This window comes from Triticum dicoccoides, chromosome 2B (genome assembly GCF_002162155.2).
Source record: "Triticum dicoccoides isolate Atlit2015 ecotype Zavitan chromosome 2B, WEW_v2.0, whole genome shotgun sequence".
NCBI lineage: Eukaryota > Viridiplantae > Streptophyta > Magnoliopsida > Poales > Poaceae > Triticum > Triticum dicoccoides.
This window is the reverse complement of record NC_041383.1, coordinates 756667546-756689538: the sequence shown is the minus strand read 5'-3', so window position 1 is coordinate 756689538 and position 21993 is coordinate 756667546. Positions and strand designations below refer to the sequence as shown.

Below are 21993 nucleotides of genomic sequence, written 5' to 3'. Positions count from 1 at the left end.
AAACATCAAGATTTAGGTAGTTCAGCAAAATGTTGTTTATTGATAGTGCTTGAGCCATTACACATCCTTGCGGAAGATCTGTAATTCTCAAGCCATAGTTGCCTGAACAACTACAGATTGTAAGTTGATGTAATGCAAACAATATTACAGTTATGTACTGTGCAGTCCTGAAATTTCTTTCTTGGTACGTAATGAAATTGTATTTTGTAGTAGATTCTACCTTTTCTCGCTGAGTGTATCAGATGAACTTGATTAGTACAGTGAGAGAAACTCCAAAGAAAGAGTGACCTTGCGCTTCTCACATGAAGTCAGAAGTTAACATGCAGAATCTTGGCATATACAAAAATGGTGGAGGTTCATGCATTCACACTAGCAAAGTCACCGCTAATTTCTTCTCTTGCTTGTTCTTAACGACCTTTTACCCTTTCCAGAATCTGATTCCATGGCCAGTGGCACCAGCATACCTCCTTTGAGATCATCAGCGTGTGAACTCTTCGCAATAGACTTTTGTAACTTAATGGAATATCTGAAGTCTTTTATCTGCATGGATTATAGGACATGTTAATGAATGCCCCTAGTACTGAAACCCACCTCCAGATATTATATCTTTTACAAGAAACAGCAATGAAAAATATAGGCACCTGTTCTTCCAGGTCAAGAATCGTATCATCCTTCAGCTTCAACTGTGCTCTTTCCCTGTGAATGCGGAATCATCAAAAAAGGATGCAGGAAACTTGTGACATTTTAGAATGGAATAGATATGAAAGGAGAATATTCGAACAACCTCTAAATAAGACTGAACATGACATAAAGTATATAGTTCAGCAAATCATTTCAAGTATCTATGTTCATAATGTGCCCCCAAAAAATGCATTATTTGACTTCTTTCACATGACACATCTTGAATGTTGCACGGCTACTGCCATTTTCAGGTGGAAAGATCAAAACATACCTTTCCTCTATTCCTTTTACTGTCTGGCGCCATATATCCTGGCTCTTTGTGAGTTTTTCATTCATCTACAGGAGAAGGCATAGGACATCAGTTACATCAATAGGCAAACTGGTCGTACATTATAACGGAAAAGGCAGCGTGATTTCAATAAGCTCACTTCAGCAATTTTCTTTTTCTCCAACATTGTATTTTCAAGCTTAAGTTGCAGCTCTTGAAGCTTATCATTTATAGTTTTATCCACAGCAACAGAAATGTGGTGTTCCCTTTCTTTCTTAGCATCTGACAAAAGAGCTTCGTAATACTGTCAATATGAACAAACACAGGCACATAAATGGATCAGAATAGTACATAACTATAGCAAAATTTATCACCAAGAAAAACTATATGAGAAGCTCTAGAACAATACAATGGATAGTGACCATACAAAAAAAAATAGTACTACAAAGGAGAGAGCACTGCACCTCTCGCTGAGTTTCAAGTTGGCTTGCTAAAAGACGATTGTATTCATCCACAATCTGTTAAGAAGAGCAGGGCACATGATTTTGAGGAACAAGAATACCAAGAAGGTGTTACAGAGAATCAAAACAAAGAAACTTAATCTCTTACTGTCTCCGCTTTGCTGCTAAACATAACTCCACCCATATCTGAGTCATCGTGCATGCAGTTTACACAGTTGTCCCCGGGATATTCACACTTTGAACTGAACTTAGCATGCTTTACATCGCTTTTTGAGTGATTGAGTCGATGGACATAACTGTCACCAACATAATCCCAAACACGCTGAGTTTCCAAATCGAGAGAATAGCAGTGCTGAGTGCCTTTCCAGTGCCTGATTGAATGCCCTTCTTTATACCTATAAACGGCAAATTAATAAAGTGAAGGTTGATTTGGGCATGTTGACAAAAGTAGAATTAATCATATATTTAACCTCTGCCATAGTTTTTCTTTAAATAATCACATATTACTGACAAAAGTAAATGCTTCAAAATAACACATAGCAGAGCGACTATGGACTCTAAACATCTGATAAAAAAGGTCAAAAGGAAATAACTATTACTCCCTCCGTTCGGAATTACTTGTCTCGGAAATGGATGTATCTAGAACTAAAATACGTCTAGATACATTCATTTTTGCGACAAGTAATTCCGAACGGAGGGAGTACTACATAAAAGACACGTATCAGGGAGTCTAGGAGAAATAAAAGTGATGATATAGTTAAGTTTCATGTTAAATGCTTTGAAATAGCACATAGCAGAGTGACCATTAGTTCTGAACTGCTGATGAGAAAAGGTCAAAAGGAAATAACTAGTACTACATAAAAGACATGTATCAGGTAGTCTGGGAGAAATAGAAGTGATGATATAGTAAAGTTCCAACATAGGTTTCCTACTTTTACTACATATAAAAGCCACATATCAGGGAGTCTGGGAGTAGTAGAAGTGATGATATAGCTAAGCTCCAATATAGGTTTCCTTTCTTCCTAACTTCTACTGAGTGCACCAGACTACCAGTACAGCATGTTACGTAAAGGTGTGAAATGCTTAATCATTCCTGCCATAGCAAGACGACTACGAGTTCTGGTACACTTTCAGTCAGCCAGCGTTAGCATACCTTCCGCATCCAACAAAGCCACATATCACACAGATCCAGAGGTTTTCAGAGGTCTGGCAAACAGAACATGTAGGATTTGTAGGAGCTTCAGACAGCTTCTGACAGAACTGACAAACCTGAAACGGAAACAACAACAAATAAAGGCAAACTACGATGGAACCCAATACACAGACAATTTAACGCTACACATACATGTGGTTATAGTGTTGGAAACTTGGAATGAATGTTTGTGTCTATAAAGCAGCATTTACCCGTTTGTAATTTTATGATCTAGTCAATTTAAGTGAAAGTCAGTATGTATCTTGGATAATTAGATTCAAACAGCTGGCAACAACATTCAATACTTTATACCGGGTAAAAATATATTCATATGAGCAAAAGACACAAGGTTTAATATTTAAGTCAATATGTATCTTAGATAATTAGATTCAAACAGTTGGTGTGAACATTCAATACTCTATACCGAGTGAAATTTATTAATATGAGCAACAGACAAAAAGTTAAATATTTAACACTGCAAATACCGCTGAACCTCAGTGGGTTCAGGGTGTCCAAGAGTACAAATAAAGCCCAATGTGTGATATCAGTCACCAGATGACTGCACATTCGACATTGCTGTGGAATTCTTTATACTTCACTAACCAGTCCTACTGAAGAATATTAAAAGTAAGTGAACACATGAGAAGATTTATATGAAATGTGTAATGGCAACCCAGATGTACTGTAAAGACAAAACAAGAAAAGATGACTTCCATCTGAAACAAAGTGATTCCTAGTTTCCCCATTAGCACACAATGACAGTGATTAAGAAGATCCTTCCTTACCGGACAAGATGAACTGACCCACATTGAAACACATGAACACTGGAAAGAATGGTCACAATTAGTAGCCCCAATTCCGCTGATGTCTTGATCCAACCTTTCTGAATCACACACAAAAGATAGTTAAGGAACAGACTGGTCATGTAATACCTTACACTAGATACATATAACTAAAGTGACGAGCAAAAAAATCTAAAAATTGAAGATGAGGAAATGGAATATTCATAGATCTAATTAAATGGTTTCCAAACTGTAGCCAGAAATTAAGTGGATGTATCTGTGGATGGTTATACTTAAACAACAGAAATGCATGCATAAACCGTTGTATTTTACCCCACAGACACAGTTCTGCAATTTGATAGAAACTACATGGGAGAAGTCCAAGTAGCTTAAAAGGTTGCCTCAAGAAGCTGTCTGTAAGAGAGAGACAGCGTGAAAAATTGATTTGCCTACATTGTGGGCTGCCCTTAAAATAAGGTAATATGGATTTTTGTGAGGGTAAAACTCCACAGAGATGTAAATTTGATGTTTGCAGATGGTGTTTCTGACAAATAGAAGTGCCTAATCTTTTTTATTAGATTATTACAACTGGGGTTTTCTCTAGATATATGGCCATAATCGGAAGTACACTTTGCACGAAGTTCATATCCAATGTTAACATAATACTAGCTTGTGTGTATGCCTAAAAAGGAGCTCACCTATGCAAACAGGACAAGTCGGAAGCTCAGTAGATCCAACCGGTGGGATGACGGCTAACTCAGTGGATGATGTGTATTGCACAGCAACTATAAACAGAACATGGCACACCTCTACCTGCGACATGAAACAGCAAGCAGATTTTCAAATTTTAGCAGCAGTAATGCACAAGATCAATAAACCAACTACACAAGATCAATAAACCAACCAAGACCAAGTTGACAATCTCACAACCTCTGAGGACGAGAACCTCCAGCCATTGAGGTCCAGGTAAAATCCATCGGCACTCTTCTGATCCTCAAACTCCACAAGCACGCTGTACCGGTCCTCTACCCCATCATCGCTGCGATCATGACAGCGCATCCAAAGTGTTATGTGTGCATAATCAAATGCAATCAACTCTAAATGCGTCTGGAAATTCACCTAATGACACGGATCTCAGAGGCGTGCTCGACGTAGGGGCCGCAGAAGCGGACGAAGTCGTCTGGCGTGAGGCGGGTTGGGACGGCGAGCACCAGGAGGCGCGTGCCGCGCCATGACTGCCGAGTGAGGGGAAACAAGGCGTGAGCACGAGCCAAAACGAACGAATTAGTAAGAAATCAAGGCGGGGTCGTTACCGGGAGCAGGGAGTCGCAGGGGAGCGGTGGGGCGGCAGGGCCGGAGGAGGAGGAAGAGGGGGTGGCGGCGACGGCGGAGGCGTAGGTGGAAGAGGAGCGGTAGAGGTGGAGGATGCCGCGGGTGTGGTGGATCCTAGGGTTCCGTGCGGACGCGGCGGAGGTCACGCCGGGCAGCTCGAGAGGAGTTGTGGCGGATGTGGTGGAGGGGAGAGGGTTGCTGGAGCGCGGGGAGATGGGATTTGATGCGGCTGTGCCGCCGGCGGCGGAGCTGCTGGTGCCGACATCGTCGGCGGCGGCGGCGGTGACGGTGAGGGCGGCGAGGGCGTCGGGCGACTCGACGGACTGGATTCGAAGGCTGAACATGGTTTGGTTTGCTGGGAGTTTCGGTCGTGTCTGGGGCATTTTCATCTGAAAATAATAATCCGATCTGGGTTTTTTAATCCTATTTGTTATTTATAAGCTGTCTGACGAAATGTTATTTCTAAATTAACCAAGTTGCTTGCCGTGATGCCTAAAATCTTTAACAAAGTTGGGCATAATTTTTATGTGAAGCGCGTCCATTGAGGCATACCATGGAAATAGGACTCCCAAGTCTCCAACGTTGAGATGCTTCTAGGTAGGCTCGGGATAGAGTAGAAGTAGTAGGGAGAGATGGACACCAAGAGCTGATCAATCAATTAGATTGAATCGTCATCAATCATGTCTTATAAAAATTCATGGATTTCCTAGGAGGCGGGCTAATACTTCTTTCTCCCCAACTAACTCCATTCGGTCTTAATTTGGTTAGGAGAGCACTCAGGTGACTAGGGTTTTGCTGGCCCGGCGGCGGCACGGCTGCCGGCGATTGTTGTCCTAGGATGGGGTCGTTCGATGTTCTGGATGGTCTCTCTCTCTCTCTCTCTCTCTCTCTCTCTACTAGGAGGTCTTGGTTGTCTCTGTGACAAGCCTCCCATAGTAGATGTGTCTCTCTACTCCATCATCTTGATCGAAGGACGAAGGTGTATGAGTTTATGATTTCAGCGAGGAGAAGTTGAGTTCCAATCAATCTCACGCTGATGAAACTTCTTAGTTGGAATTGTCGTGGTCTCCTCTAGGACGAGGTTGTGAGGGCCCTTCTTGATGTTAAATGTCGAAGGAAACCTGATGTTCTTTTTCTGTCGGAAACACACTTGGATGGTTATCTGACAGATTGCTTGATGAGGAGGTTGAATATGGATCGTAAAGAAGTCATTTGTAGTGATGGACGAAGTGGTGGTATGTTACTGTTATGGAAGAAAGATGTCAATATTTCGTTGCGGTTTAAGTCAGACAAGTTTATTGATGTCTTGGTGGACTCTGGGATAGATGATGTATGGAGGTTCACGGGCATGTACGGCGAGCCAAGCTGGGCAGAAAAGCATCAGACCTGGCGAATGTTGCGTGATCTGAACACTACTGGGAACTTACCAGGGTTGATAATGGGGGATCTGAATGAAGTCTTATACTCCTTTTAAAAGGAGGGGGTAACCTTAGCCTCCAAAGATTTTCGAATATGTTTCGTGAAGCACTAGATGATTGTAATTTAGAGGACTTTGGCTTCATTGGTGACAAATTTACATGGAAAAGAGGGAACATCATAGAGAGGCTGGACAAGGCCTTGACGAATGAATCATGGAACAATAAGTTTGGAGATGTTGTCTTAACAAATCTGGAATACAACCGATCTGATCATCGTGCTATCATCATGTGTGTATGTCAGAGGGAGGCGCACCTGATACAAATACATCGTCCATTCTTCACTTCGAAGCGCGATGGTTGAAAGAGGACAGATTCAGAGATGTGGTTCGGGACGCTTGGGATCGTGCGGATCCGCAAGTGTAGGGTGCGGGACTAGCAGAAAAAATGAACTTCGTTCATGATCAGATGCACCGCTAGGACAAAGCAATCTTGAAAAGCCTCAAGCACAAGTTGAGAACTATGTAGAAGGAACTTGAGAAAATAACCCGTATGTATTTAAATGAAACTAACTTGGTGAAGCAAAAGGAATTGTCGGAAGGAATTGAAAAGCTTCTTGAGCAAGAGGAGGTATGTTGGTCTCAACGTAGTAGGCTCAATTGGCTGAAGGTTGGGCACTGAAACACCATGTATTTCCAAAAGCTATGCTAGCATGAGACATCACAAAAATAAGATTAAGAAATTGAAGGACGACCAAGGAATTTGGCAAGAGGGGCATGCTCAATTATATCTTTTGGTTTCAAATTACTTCACGAACTTGTTCACCTCGGAGATAGATGATATTGATCCTACTTTACTAGAGAAGGTGGTGCCACGGGTGAACCAGGCAATGGACGGTAACCTGAACCAACCCTACTCAGCTGAAGACATGAAACATGCTTTTTTCTATTGGGGATTTAAAGGCCCCTGGTTAGGGCGGTGTTCTTTAAAAAAATGTTGAAACATTTTGGGAGACTCTATTACAGAAGAGGTGCTCCAAGCAATTAATCAAAAGGTTATTCCTGAAGCTTGGAATGATACTATTATCATTCTCATTTCGAAAATAGATGATCTAGAGAAGAGAAGGTAACGCAATACAGGCCTATTAGTTTATACACTATTTTATATAAAATTATTTCTAAGATGATTGCCATTTGGTTGAAGAGAATATTGGATGAAGTTATATCTCATGTTCAAAGCGCCTTTGTTCCAGGATGCCTGATCACAGATAATATTTTGGTCGCCTGTGAGAGCATCCACACAACCAAAAATAAGAAGGGAAAATATGGCTATTGTGCAAATCAAGTTAGATATGCATAAGGCATATGACAGGGTGGAATGGGTATTTCTTCAGAGAATGGTGATTGGCTAGGGTTCCAATATGAGTTTGTAGACCTTATCATGGTTTGTGTTTCATCTGTTAAGTACAATGTGAGGTTTAATGATCAGGAAACCGAACAGATCACCCCATCTAGGGGACTCAGGCAGGGAGGGGCAGCTTTCACCATACTTATTTCACATCAGGCACTCCAAAATTGGCGACTCTAGAAAATAATCAATGTTGAGGACACCAGCGCCACCCTACATGGCAACGACTGATCTAAGATTAGGTGTCAAAAAATGACCAATCTAAGATTCCCACCCAGACCTGGGGCCAAGGATGTGAAAAATCTTTGTGGCGGCACCCAAGGAGGAAAATGATGTCCACGAACGCCGCTGGCGCACACATCAACAAGGTTGTCGCTAGGTTTTCACTCGAATATGCACAACCCATCATACATGTTGTTGATGCAGCTCAACGCCAAGCCCCAGTTGGAACAAACATGCACTGGTCCAACCGAATAACGGGATGCCCAGGACCACCTTACCAACCAACTAGGTCCGACATACCGCCTATGATTGCTTGCCTGAGGACGCCAGCAAGCACATGCCAGCCCAACGCCAAAGGGGGAGCATCGTTGAACCTCCGCCACCAGAGCTGCTCGTCGACGATGCAACCCCGCCGTTGTATGGAATGGTCGCCCATCATCAAACAAAACAGTTAATGGTATATGTAAGATTCATAATTCTACTTATGCTTTCTCTCTCCAAAACACAAGGCTGTCCAAAACACAAGGCTGTCGTAGTTCGCCATATGAGTACTCATAACTCTATTCTAAACCAAGCGCGGTTGTTTTGAGGACGGTAATGCTAGGATGTAAGTACGGAACTGGATTGGAGCATCAAGAAACATCAAAAATCGCATTCCACTCCATGGATTTCTCATTTTCACTGTGCCAACCTCACCCTACTCAATGCAATAAGGAAGATGAGGGTTAGTGAATGAGAGGGTAGAGTTGATGATGAGGAACTGTCGTGTATTCACATGTCATGTTTGGTCGAGATAAACTATGACACCATTAGTGAGTTTCACAATATCAATGCTTCGACACTTGTTCCTTCATACGTCTCCCGAAGGGGAGCCGACTTCCATTACATTTCATAATGAAACAACAACCCAAAGTACAAACAAAAAGCGAAAAGACAGCCAAAAAGAATAAACATAAGAGAAACCACTAGACCTTAACTCCCCAAACAAGTAGCATCAATTAAATGTACAAATGGCAAATCCAAAGGGGGCAGGCAACATGGTTTCCAAAATCTATTAACCAAAAGAAGAACAAACACAACCAAGTCACTTTTTTGACATGAAACCATGACCTCGAACGCTGGTTATTCTCTTTTTTAGAGTATAGAACCCATCACATTATAAAGAGAGTTCTGATACATCAAACATAAACACATAGCTGGTAGTCAAGCCATATATAAACTAAATAGTACTCTTGTTTCATATTAGTTGTTGTTAATTCAATACAAAATTAGTACAAAATTATATTAAATCAGTGACAACTGGTATGGAACAGAGAGACTACATCTTAACCATCATAGACAGATCGATAACTGCACAGTAGCGAGCTCCGTTAGGAGACGATGCAGCAACATGAGCAACAGAGTGTCATCACTCGGACTGCTTAACCGTAGTATGACACGAAGAGATCACCCAATCTAGGAGCTCGACTGCGGCCCAAACACTAGCCATGACCTTGACTGTCCTATAAACCTCCTGCTCAACTCCTGGGATGATCTTCTCGTTGTACTCCCACACACGTGCTAGAACTTCATCGGCTTCTTTACGTAGCAATTCTGACTCGCGGATGAAATCCTCTCAAGTGGCTAATTCAAGATCTAGAGTTCTTCTGCCATGCTGCAGGGCGGGTGCAGAGAAGGGCCGAGAGCGCGCCACCGGAGGCATGCGGGGCGCCGGCGGCGAAGCCCGGAGAGCAGCGGTGGCCGCGGTACACATCCTCGTAGTGATCAGGTAGCGCAGCGCCATGAGATGAGAAGCCTGAGATCGATCATTTGGGTTGGTGGCAGCTAGAGTTTGATTTATCTCTCTCGAAGATTCTTCCTACTCTTTCACCCTCGCCCCCCGTCGACTCTATATTATTGTCTTTCTTATAGTTAAACCCCCTAAATAGTGGTTATTTATATTTATGTGTTTCTTCGCATGCCTCCATGTTTTCCTTTGTACCTCAATATAACACGAGCGTGAAAGAGGTGCCGGTTTCTGAGCTTGTTGCACCACTCTGCGCTGAAGTGTTGTTGCCTCTTCGGCAAGTTCGTGTTCTTTTGCAAACTTACCCGCAGACAAAAGGAACACACACATAACAAATCATATCAACGAGAGATGATATTGAATCCCTTTTCTCGAAGCAAGCTTTGTTGTGGGTTTTCCAAATTGCTGTGCAAAAGTCGACAACCCACAAAAGAAATGGAGTAAAACAACAGGGCCTATCATACGTCATCATGGTATGCATATAGCACTCCACATATAAGAGGATGTCGAGCAAGCAAAGAAAAGATGATGAATAATCTCATCCTTGTCATATAATTGGTCAAACTTAATTAAGTTTGGCTTAGAACAAACATGAAGAATTCAATTATTCGAGGAGACAGTACAAAAGTAACCAACCTGTTTTGTTGGCATTGTAGAAAATCATCCATAACCAAACTTTAATCTTTGTAAGAGTTTCGCTTTTCCGAGGGACTTGAATGACCTGTAGAAAACGAGTGAACAGCGAAAAACTATAACAACTGGGGCGATCCTTACAAAAAACACTTTCCAGAACCATAAAATTTACCAACTGCGACGAATTACCACGAGAGTGGTGGTCTATTTTTAAGGGTCACTTCAATCGTGATAGTTTGTAGCTATTTACTCGCAGGAAACAAATGGTTTACATAGTTTCCCCATTCATGCTTCACCGCTTGGTGTGTGCATATGGTATCCATGTGATCCATAGTTAGTTTTGCAGCTTTGAATTAAGCTAGTTCGACCTTATTCCAAAACTGGGAAACTTATTTTCAAAACGGAGACAAAACATTTGCCTCGTTGATTAATTAAGAAGAAGAGAAATTGCCGAGTTAATCAACGAAAAATAGAACGAAAGCCGATCTGCCAAACTTATTTGGATGGAAGGTTGTAGCAGTGCCAGACTGCCAGTGTTTGCCTTTTCATGAAACGAAAACTCTCGTGACTTTATTTGCGCGGGGACTGAATGTACTGGCCCGCCACAAAGTTGAAGCAAAGCTGCATGTTTGAAGAACGAGCACGAGCACGACCAAGGCTACGACTTTGCCAAATGCCAGTCATGCGGTATGCGGTAGGGACACGTCGACGGTCAATGGCCACGGCCCCTCTAATGATGCACACACGACCCGTGCCTCGTGCGGTCAGAGCAGAAAACCACAGAATCTTTGGATCCGCACCTGCACCAAGCAAACAGACCGACGACCTCCCTCTCCCGCCAAAACCACCCCCGTCTCCTCCCTCCTTTTTCTCCACACCACCGTCTCCTTTCTCCTTTGCGCTGCTCACCTCGCAGAACCGCCTCTGCTCTCCATGACAACCCTGCCCTACGCCGCGCACGGGACCCGCCGCCACCGAAAGGGCTCGGCCACACCGTGGCACCTCGTGGCAGGCCTGTGCAGACCATTAAGAACGCCCTAATCCATGTCGCTAAGCGCACTAGGCCCTAGCTTTTGGAAGGGCTGGCTCGCCTCGGCGACGCCGACGGCAGTTGATCGTTACGAGACAAACAGTGGATTAGATTAGGCAACTTTGATTAGACAATGAGATAGCCGCTCTAACCGAGGGACTAGTCCTCTATTTTGTTGCCACCAGAGCTTGACTCACCAGTGAGCAGAGCACTACACTCGTTGCAAGTACAGCACACTCACTCACACTCGCCGGTCGCTGACCACTGAGGCTGGGCTTGGCGAGCGCGGCGAGCGGGCTGAGGGCGGAGGCCGAGATGGCGACCGACGGCGTGTCGAGGCTGAGCGTGGGGGTGAGCGTCATGGTGGCGCTCAGCCTGGCCGTCTTCCTCACCATCGTCATCCTCCTCCTCGCCGACCTCTTCTGCTCCCACCTCCGCCGCCGGCGCCTCCGCGCGGACGCGATGGAGGCGCCGCCGCACAAATGGCCGAAGCGCGGCCATGGGGGCGCGGGGTCCCTGTCCCCGCCGCACGCCGCCGGCACGGGCGATGACGCGTCCGTGGCCACCACGGCGACCACGGCCACCACCACGGCACGCGAGGCGCTCACCAGCACCCCGCCCTTCTACTACGCGCACGGCGTCATGTGCGCGCCCAGCCGCAAGGACCTGCTCCTCGCCATCCCCAGGCTGGAGGCCGCCGTGTGGAGGTGGTCGCCCGCGCGCCGCTCCTCGCCGTCGCCCTCGCCGCCGCGGTCGGACGAGCCCACCGCCCGCGGCTCCTCCTCCTCCTCCGCGCACAGCGACGGCCTCATGTACATCTCCAACCCAGTGTACGAGCGGGGCGCCCCCGCCGGGCACGAGCACGACACGCCGTTCGAGACGCCGGACGCATCGCCGTCGCGGTACGGGATTACAGAGGAAGTGCGGGGGGACGGGGCGTTCTCGCCGCCGCTGCCCATGATGAGGAAGCTGCCGCCGCTGGGCGTGCTGGCGTGCCCCCCGCCTGCGGTCTTCGACGGCCGGCCGCCGGTGACGTTGTGGCCCGGCACGGTCGCCGACGCCAATCGGGCCTCCTCGTCGTCGTCCAACTTCACCGCGCGCTTCTTCTCTTCCTAGTCGCCGGAGTAGCAGACCTCTTGTGATGCGGTAGGGTGTGGCTGAGTGATGTAGGCGCTAGGTAGATCTTGATCTTGATTCCATTCATCGTTTTGCTCGGGCTCCTCGGTTCTGTTGTTCGTTGGATTTGCTAGTTCTTGCACTTGTTTTTGCCAGGGGAGTGTACCCCACTTGATGATCTATGGCTAGATGATGCATCAGTGTCTGGTTGCAAAATCAACCTCGGTTCCATGTTTGATCCACACAAAACTCTCTACTCCCACTCTATGCCAAAATGCTAAAAAAATCAAGCGCTCTCTCTCTCTCTCTCTCTCTCTCTCTATCTCTCTCTCTCTGTCTTGGCAAAGGAAACCAAGTCCTGAATCAGAGCATCGAGTTGCGAAACGAGGCTTTGATGATTCCAATGATCAGTACTACTCACATTTCTTTCTTTTTTCTTGGACAAAGAAAGATAACAACTCTCCAATCAGGTCTACTGAAGATTAATTAGTATTTAGCGAGCGTTCTCCGGTTTGCACTGTTCTTCAGGGCTCAATAGTAGCTTTTGTTCTGAGCTGGTGTCAGAGAGAGAGAGTCCGAGGACTGATACAGTAAGAGCCGTTGTGGTGGTCAAGCTCGATCAGAGTTGCTGTTGCTTTGTCAGCGGAGTTTGGTATCCAATCCAGCGGAGTAAAACTGTTCCCTGACCGGGGGCAGTGTTAGCTTTACTCTGTGAAACACTCCTCTGAATAATAATGCATTGGTGAAAGAGAGGACTTGCTAATTCTCAAAATGTTCACCCTCCGTCGATCAAACAACTACTACACTTATCCCATTGGCCATTGGTCTCCCTGGAGTGTTCCACGGAAACCACGCACTGCGCAGTGCGTGCCCGTCGGCACGGCATATCTCGGGTCCTCGGAAAGGAGAGGCCGATCCAGGCGTAGACCACCATGGTGGCGTCCATCGGCGAGCGAGCGAGAGCTGTGGAAAGCCGTGAGGTGCAATTATTTAGCCGCACGAAAAGCCTGGGCGGACGTGCATGCATGCATGCTACACCTACGCCTTTGGCATTTTGGGGTTTGGCTTTCTTCCACTTCCACTGATCCACTTCCACAGGCGGTCGCACGCAGGCGCCACGGGCACGCACGCGCCACACTTTGGCGAGGCCCGTGGCTCTTGAACCCCAAAAGTTGTCGCTGGCTTTACTGTGCGTTGCTGCGTAGAGGTAGGTAGTACGTGCCTTGGCACCTTCTCACTGAGCGACTTCTGTTCTGTTGCTCGCCTGCACCGCTTACGTTGTCAGTGGCTCAGTGCCACTGCCTATGTGCTCAGTTTTATAATGGCGCCGTGCGTGCCGACCGCGACGCCGCACGGTTTGCGTCGGACGACGTGTAGACGACGGTATTGGCAGCCTGTGATGTGCTCCTCTACGCGTGCCCAGCGACAACGAAAATTGGAGGGAAGCGTTTGGTAGGTTGTATATATCTCAGCGAGGCCTATTGGATCGAGTTTATTTAGACCATTTGAATGTCTGATCAGCAGGAAGATCTTGGCGCGTAAGGAACTTAAAGCACCCATAAGCCTGACTCTAGCAAAAGAAACGTTCGGCATATGCTACTTGTCGGTGTCAAAACCGACGGATCTCGGGTAGGGGTCCCGAACTGTGCGTCTAGGCGGATGGTAACAAGAGACAAGGGACATGATGTTTTTACCCAGGTTCGGGCCCTCTCGATGGAGGTACCCTACTCCTGCTTGATTAATATTGATGATATGGGTAGTACAAGAGTAGATCTACCACGAGATCAGAGAGGCTAAACCCTAGAAGCTAGCCTATGGTATGATTGTTGTTCGTCCTACGGACTAAAACCCTCCGGTTTATAAAGACACCGGAGAGGGCTAGGGTTACACAGAGTCGGTTACAATGGGAGGAGATCTTCATATCGTATCGCCAAGCTTGCCTTCCACGCCAAGGAAAGTCCCATCCGGACACGGGTCGAAGTCTTCAATCTTGTATCTTCATAGTCCAGGAGTCCGACCAAAGGTCATAGTTCGGCTATCCGGACACCCCCTAATCCAGGACTCCCTCAGTAGCCCCTGAACCAGGCTTCAGCGACGACGAGTCCGGCGCGCAGATTGTCTTCGGCATTGCAAGGCGGGTTCCTCCTCCGAATATTTCATAGAAGATTGTGAACACAAGGATAGTGTCCGGCTCTGCAAAATAAGTTCCACATACCACCGTAGAGAGAATAATATTTGTATAAATCTAATCAACTGACGTATTCCGCAGCGCGACATCATGCCACGGCCAAGCCTTTATTTAAATCGTTTTACTGTCCCACCTCAGCGCGTTTAGCGAGGTGGTTTCCTTGGCACGTCTTGTCAAAGCAGAGATCGTGTCCCCTTATTCCGGGATTCTCATCAATACGGGCGTGGGTAACCCACCCATGCCATTAATCACGGCGCTTGGGAGATAAGCGAGTCTTACCAGGCTGGTGGGGGCACATAGTTTCGTCCGCCCATATAAGGGGATAAGGATCCACCTCTTCCATCTACGCCTTCTTCCTCCTTTGCTTATCCATTTTCGCGCACTCGAGCTCCAGCGCCCAAGTCCGCACTTCCCACCTCGACCTTCTCCAGCCATGTCCGGAGCGGGAGGCAGGTGGATGGCCTCCACCGTCACGGAGGGGCACATCAAAAAGTTGAGGAAAGCCGGATACTTGTGCAACGACATTGCGCACCGGCTTCCAGATGAGGGGCAACTCATCCCCACCCCCAGGCCCCATGAGAGGGTGGTGTTCCTCCCCCATTTCCTCCGCGGACTGGGCTTCCCACTCCACCCATTTGTTCGGGGGCTCATGTTCTACTACGGCCTGGATTTCCATGATCTGGCCCCGAACTCCATCCTCAACATCTCGGCGTTTATCGTCGTGTGCGAGGTCTTCCTCCGCATCAAGCCCCACTTCGGCTTATGGCTGAAGACCTTCAATGTCAAGCCAAAGGTTGTGGGCGGCCGGCAAGCGGAGTGCGGAGGCGCCATGGTGGTCAAGATGCCCAATGTCACATGGCTCGAGGGCTCCTTTGTGGAAACCATCAAAGGGTGGCAATCGGGGTGGTTCTACATCACCGAGCCGTGTGACCCTGAATGGGTAGGGGCCCCCGAATTCCAATCTGGCATCCCCACACGGCTCACTTCCTGGAAAGAGATGGGCCTGTCGTGGGGTAGTTCGGAAGAGGTGACCGGACTCCAAACCTGCGTCCAAAACCTGGTGGACAAGAAGGTTAAACTAGTCAACGTAGTCCAGGTCATGCTCTTCCGCCGGATCCTCTCGTGTCAACAACAGGCTTTTAACTTGTGGGAGTTCGACCCGGCCCAGCACCAAACTTTGTCCAGTCTCTTTGACACAACGCACAAAGACGCCTGGAAGGTGCTATTCAAGGGCTTCGAGGTTCCCCCTCCCATTATCGAGGATCGCGGATTCTGCGCGAAGCGCCAAGCCAGCGCAGTAAGCTTGTTTTACCCTTTACAGGATACTTGTTTTTCGTAGTTTGACTCTATGCGGGATCTAAGCTCCCGCTCCTTTGACAGGACTGGAAGAGGACGTCCGGATAGATTGACTGTCTGGCTCCTTTGCCCGAAGGTCCAGCAGCTGCACGCTTGGCGAAGCTTCTGGTCCCGGCACCTCACGTGGTGCCGGAGAAGAAGGCCAAGAAGAAGGCCACGGGAACTCGAAAGAGTTCCCGGCGCCTGGTGGTGTCGGATTCATCGCCCGACGATCCCGAAGCGCACTCCTCCCCCGAAGACGAGGAGGAGGAAGAAGAAGCCTCTCCCCCTTCAACGGGGGGAGGAAAGAAAAGGAAGGCCGCCCCAACTGGGGAGGCCGGAGGGTCCAAGAAGGGAAAGACCCTTCTTCCGGACTACTGCACCAGCGCCGACGACAGCGGAGAGGAGTGGCCATCCAGGGCCAAGCCCCTGGCAAAATCGTAAGTAACCGGATACCAGAATAACTCATGGAGTTCCTTTATTGCACAGTATCTTCTGATGCCGAATATAATCATGAAGTCCGCCTAAGGCCCGGCTCGACTCTTCGTCGAGCGGCTCCCTGGATTCGTCGGATGTGAATAGTCTTTCATCCCGACTGCTACCTCCCCTCGCCCTACGGACGATGCCGAGGTGGAGTCTCGAAAGGGGCCAGACCAGGAGGAGGTGGTCCTGGAGGCGCCACAAGGCGACCTCCCGGACTCCAGGCGCCAAGGGGACAAAACCCCAAGGGGCTCTAAGTCCGGCCCGGGGCCGGACACTGCACCGGAACCTTCAGTGGTTCCGGAGTCCGGCAGGCGGCCCCCTCGTAAGAAGGGCAAGCCTACGACGCCGGTGACCCCCATCCAACGGAAGGCACCGGACAATTTGCTGGAGGTGCTTAAAGGCGCCTCCATCGACGAGGAGCACCGCACTATTATGAGTGCGGTGATCCAGGAGGTTGAGTCTGCCAAGAGCAGGCTGACAGAAGCCTGTGCCAGCCTTCTAACAGGTTTTGAGGTATGTATTTAAGATATGTAAAAATATTACCGCATAGATAGTAGCCCCTGATGCTCAGTGTGGTGTTCGGAAAGAAAAGCCGGACTGAGGATCTAAAAAGATATACGCATGAGTCTAACATAAGCATGTCAATATGGGATGCAGGCTGCGCTGCTGACCTCTACCGCACTGACTGCGGAGGTCGATGCCTTGAAGCAGAGCCTCGAGCGGTCCGAGAACAAGCTCGGCCTTGCCAAGAAGCAGCTCGAGGACAAGGAAGGTAAGTAGTACCTTATGTAAGTATATTAAAATACCTGGTTGCAAATAGTGACAGTACCAACGTGAGTGTTACAGGGGCCACAACCGAGGTGGCGACCCTGAAGGAAGCGTTGTCCAAGGCCAAAGATAATGCGGCCGTGGAGCGCATCGAGCGAGAAAAGCAGGATGCGCGGGTGGAGGAGGTGCGGCAAGAGCTCCACGCTCTTGTGAAAAAACACGAGAGTTTGGAGCTTGACTCAAAGACTCGAGAGTCCGAGCTTGCCTCGGCCCTTGAGAGCGCCAAATCTGCCAAGGCCGAAGCCCAAAAAGCCCTCCAGGAAATTGAGGCAATGAAGAAGATAGCGGCGGGTAAGGCATTCTTTATGCAAAGCAAGCACGTGAAAGTGAATTACTTGTTACTTACCCGAGTCCGGAGCTCTCCAGGAGCATTCACAGATCTGCCCCGCAGTGTGTCTGACGCTGCCGCATTCTACCGAGCCGAGGAAGGGAGCTCGACGGAGAAGGTGTTCTGGTCCCAGTATGCTGAGGCCGAACACCCGGTGCCCTTGAGCGACCAGCTGAAGCAGCTGGTCGAGCTCCATAAGGCAGCCGAACAGGCCATGAAGGGCATTATAGTCCGGCTATGGCCTGGGAAGGTCATGCCTGGGAGCTACTTTGGGCTGGTGAGGCGGCTGGTGGATGACTGTCCATGGCTTGAAATCATCAAGCGCTCCGTATGCATCGAAGGTTCCCGTAGGGCCCTTGCCCGTGTTAAAGTACACTGGGGCAAGATGGATGCTGAGAAGCTGGTGATAGATGGGCCACCGGAGGGGAAGGAGCATCGCAAGCCCGAGTTGTATTATGAGGGCGTCCTGAAGGGTGCCTGCCTTGTGGTGAATGAGTGTTCCAAGGATGTAATTTTTGAGTAAACTCGCTTGTGTTATCCTGTGCGCTGAAAACTTGTTCATATGCGCTAAGCAACGCTTTTTGAATTTAAAATATTACCTTCTGTGCGGCCGTTTATTAAATCTGAGAGATGCAAGTTGTCGGCTTCTACCCCCATGCCACGAGTGCTGGGGTGTTCGGGATAAACCTGAGCACTCTTGTTCCCATTCTTGGGTCCTTCGAGGGAGGCGCTCAGCACAACGAACAAGGCAATCAGACTATAATGCTTTATCACTCTCACTTAGCCATAGAATTCTATAATTTTAAATTTCGGCGAAGCCCCTAGTATTCGGGAGACCGAGTTCGGGGCGCTATCCACGCCTAGGACGGACAAAGCCAGCTCCTCGCTCTAAGCGGCATAAGTCTTTAGGGACTCGAAAACCTCTCGAACAGCGACCGGCTCTCGCCCTATCATGATGGTCAGTTTTAGCTTTCTCTATTCAGGTGCTTAACCCAGCTCAACTGGGGCACAATCGCAGTAGTTCTCCCAGCGCTACCTTAGCCGATATAGCGGAACATAAGGTACCAAAACATGGGAGCCGGGCAAACCCAACTATTTACCCAAGACATGATTCGGAGCCGATGCATATAATGCTATAAGTTCAGGGTGCCGCACTCGTGAGAGTGTTCGGACTTCTCACACCATTTTCTGGGGTACTTGAGCCCCTGGTGTATCGGCCGTACCAAAGTGTACGATTGCATAATGTCATAACTGAACATATTTACATAAAAACTGATGCAATAATAGATGAGAGCTATCTATTGTTTACTAAGAGGCTGCTGTGAAAGCAGAACGATACAAATAGTGCGATAAGCAAGAGATGGGATTATTTGACATGCCCCCCTCCAGGGGCAAGCTGCGAGACTTTATGTAAGACAGGTATTTAGCTCGTTATAGAGACCACCTGGACATTCGACGTAGCTTGCTGCCTCCCTGGCTGTTGCATCGTGTGTTCGGTGATTGTATTGCCGGACAGGCCTTTCGGAGAATGGAGTCCTGAAAGTAAGAAAAAAAAGAAATGACAAAATTTGGAGCCCCTTGTGCAGTTGAGCTGCATGTTGGGCGTGCCGTGGTTGTGCCCCTCCCCTTATGCCCATGGTATTTCCAGGGCGTAATTATGTATGTGTAGTACTTATTTCGCAATTTCGCGAGGGCTAGGGTTGTGGCCGCACTGCTACGCTTGCTCGGAACGTGCCAGGCGGTCTTTTTGTAGGTTACTCCGGGCGCGCTTAACGGTGTCCGGACGTTTAATAGCCGGACTGGAGAATTGCCTTGAGAGGCTACTTTGCACTTCCGCCGCGAGGGCCGCCGTATGCTCCTCCGTTCGGAGAGAGCGTTCGGTGTTTTCATTGACCGTAATGACTCCTCGAGGGCCTGGCATCTTGAGCTTGAGGTGTGTGTAGTGCGGCACCGCATTGAACTTTGCAAATGCAGTTCGTCCGAGCAGGGCGTGATAACCACTGCGGAACGGGACTATGTCGAAGATTAACTCCTCGCTTCAGAAATTATCCGGGGATCCGGAGACCACTTCGAGTGTAACTGAGCCTGTACAGTTGGCCTCTACACCTGGTATGACGCCTTTAAAGGTCGTCTTTGTGGGTTTAATCCTTGAGGGATCTATGCCCATTTTTTGCACTGTATCCTGGTAAAGCAGGTTCAGGCTGCTGCCGCCGTCCATGAGCACTCTAGTGAGGTGAAATCCGTCAATGATTGGGTCTAGAACCAATGCGGCGAATCCGCCGTGGCGGATGCTAGTGGGGTGGTCCCTTCGATCAAAAGTGATCGGGCAGGAGGACCACGGGTTGAACTTTGGGGCGACTGGCTCCAACGCATATACGTCCCTGAGTGCACGCTTCCGCTCCCTTTTGGGGATGTGGGTGGTGTATATCATGTTCACCGTCCGCACTTGTGGGGGAAAACCCTTCTGTCCCCTATTGTTCGGCGGCCGGGGCTCCTCCTCGTCATCGCTATGCAACCCCTTGTCTCTGTTTTCGGCACTTAACTTGCCTGCCTGCTTGAACACCCAACAATCCCTGTTGGTGTGATTGGCTGGTTATTCGGGGGTGCCGTGTATCTGGCACGAGCGATCGAGTATTCGGTCCAAACTGGACGGGCCCGGAGTATTTCTTTTGAATGGTTTTTTCCACTGATCGGGTTTAGAGCCTCTGAATCCGGCATTAACTGTCGTATCCTCAGCATTGTTGCCATTAATGCGGCGCTTGTGCTTGTTGCGACACGACCTGCCATTGTTGTCCTTGGTATCCGAATTACCAGGGCTCTTGGTCATGTTATTACTACGAGCTAGCCAACTGTCTTCTCCCGCGCAAAAGCGGGTCATGAGTGTTGTGAGGTCTGCCATGGATTTCGGCTTTTCCTGTCCTAGGTGCCGGGCAAGCCATTCGTCTCGGATGTTATGTTTGAAGGCTGCAAGGGCCTCTGCGTTCGGATAGTCGACTATTTGATTTTTCTTGGATAGGAACCGTGTCCAGAATTGTCTGGCCGATTCCTCTGGCTGCTGAATTATGTGGCTTAGGTCACCGGCGTCTGGTGGTCGCACATAGGTGCCCTAGAAATTGTCGAGGAATGCGGCTTCCAGGTCCTCCCAGCAACCAATTGACTCTGCTGGCAAGCTGTTAAGACAATGCCGAGCTGGTCCTTTAAGCTTGAGTGGGAGGTATTTGATAGCGTGTAGATCAGCATCACGGGCCATGTGGATATGAAGGAGATAATCCTCGATCCATACCGCAGGATCTGTTGTGCCATCGTATGATTCGATGTTTACGGGCTTAAAACCCTCGGGGATTTGATGATCCATTACTTCATCTGTGAAGCATAGTGGGTGTGCGGCGCCTCTGTACTGGGCTATATCACGACGTAGCCCAAATGAGCTTTGTCTGCTGTGTTCGGCCTGGCCGTATTTTCCATATCCGGCATGACGGTTATCGTCACGTGCTGTGGGGCGCCCACGCGATCCGTAGATCGATCTTGTTTGCCTTGCCTTGTCCTCCAATATGTCTCGCAGGTCTGGTGCATTTCCCCGTGCCTTGGTATTTTTTGAGCGACGCCGGGGTGCGGCTTGAGTGGATGGCCGAGAGGCCTCTCTGTCGTGGCCATGAGGTGGCCGGTCGGCCGCGTCGTGCGCTGGTGATGTAGGTCTAGGTGCTTCCTCCTCTAATCAGGGTAGCAGCCTGCGCTTTGGGTAGCTCTTGGAGGGGCGTTCGAGTTCGTACTCTTCGGCCGCAAGGACTTCAGTCCATCTGTCGGCTAGCAAGCCTTGGTCAGCTCTAAGCTGCTGCTGTTTTTTCTTGAGGCTGCTCGCAGTGGCCATAAGCCTGCATTTGAAACGCTCTTGTTCGACGGGATCCCCAGGCACGACAAATTCGTCGTCGTCGAGGCTTCCCTCGTCTTCGGAGGGAGGCATGTAATTATCGTCCTCTACCTCTCTATCTGCCGCTCTCTCATGAGGGCTGGCTTCTCCATCCTCCTGTGCTGAATCCTGCTGGAGGGGGTTGTCTTCGGCACTGTCCGGGGTGTTATTATCTCCCATGCCGGAATCGCCGTTTTGCTTTAGCGGGATTTAGAGCGGCGCCGCTGACGCCGGCGCTTAGGCTGCTTCTTGGAGGGGTCATCCTCCGTTGTTCCATCGCCATCCCCTTCTTTTGGGGTGTCCACCATGTATATGTCGTATGACGAGGTGGCTTTCCAATGCCCTATAGGCGCTGGTTCTTGGTCGTCTCCTGCATCGTCGTCCATACCGTCGATGTCTTCGGAGTCGAAGTCGAGCATGTCGGTTAAATCATCAATAGTGGCTATGAAGTGGGTGGTGGGTGGGCTTTGAATTTCTTCGTCGTCCGCATCCCAACCTTGCTGACCGTAGTCCGGCCAGGGCTCTCCTGATAAAGAGAGAGACTTTAGTGAATTTAGAATGTCGCCGAAGGGCGAGTGTTGAAAGATGTCCGCGGCAGC

General features: G+C 48.7%; 2 protein-coding genes across 2 annotated transcripts; one reads left to right on the top strand and one right to left on the bottom strand.

The window, feature by feature from the left end:
* Positions 1 to 155: 155 nt before the first annotated feature.
* On the bottom strand, positions 156 to 5075 carry LOC119366084 (BRAP2 RING ZnF UBP domain-containing protein 1-like). Its single transcript, XM_037631748.1, has 12 exons — positions 4698 to 5075; positions 4504 to 4619; positions 4315 to 4423; positions 4083 to 4197; positions 3388 to 3485; positions 2564 to 2679; positions 1559 to 1805; positions 1414 to 1467; positions 1110 to 1253; positions 953 to 1017; positions 642 to 696; positions 156 to 540 (listed from the first exon to the last, which is right to left on the bottom strand). The coding sequence occupies exons 1-12, from the start codon at positions 5058 to 5060 to the stop codon at positions 385 to 387; spliced, it is 1638 nt and encodes a 545-aa protein (XP_037487645.1). The 5' UTR covers positions 5061 to 5075; the 3' UTR covers positions 156 to 384.
* A 6351-nt stretch (positions 5076 to 11426) lies between these two features.
* On the top strand, positions 11427 to 12508 carry LOC119368606. The gene has a single exon (XM_037633819.1). The coding sequence runs from the start codon at positions 11525 to 11527 to the stop codon at positions 12323 to 12325; it is 801 nt and encodes a 266-aa protein (XP_037489716.1). The 5' UTR covers positions 11427 to 11524; the 3' UTR covers positions 12326 to 12508.
* The last annotated feature ends 9485 nt before the right edge of the window (positions 12509 to 21993 follow it).

Coding starts and splice junctions, on each gene's coding strand:
- LOC119366084 (XM_037631748.1), bottom strand. CDS start 5,060: ATGTTCAGCCTTCGAATCCAGTCCGTCGAGTCGCCCGACGCCCTCGCC. Junction 4,620..4,697: donor CCTGCGACTCCCTGCTCCCG/GTAACGACCCCG, acceptor CTCACTCGGCAG/TCATGGCGCGGCACGCGCCT. Junction 1,806..2,563: donor GGCTTTGTTGGATGCGGAAG/GTATGCTAACGC, acceptor TGCCGTTTATAG/GTATAAAGAAGGGCATTCAA.
- LOC119368606 (XM_037633819.1), top strand. CDS start 11,525: ATGGCGACCGACGGCGTGTCGAGGCTGAGCGTGGGGGTGAGCGTCATG.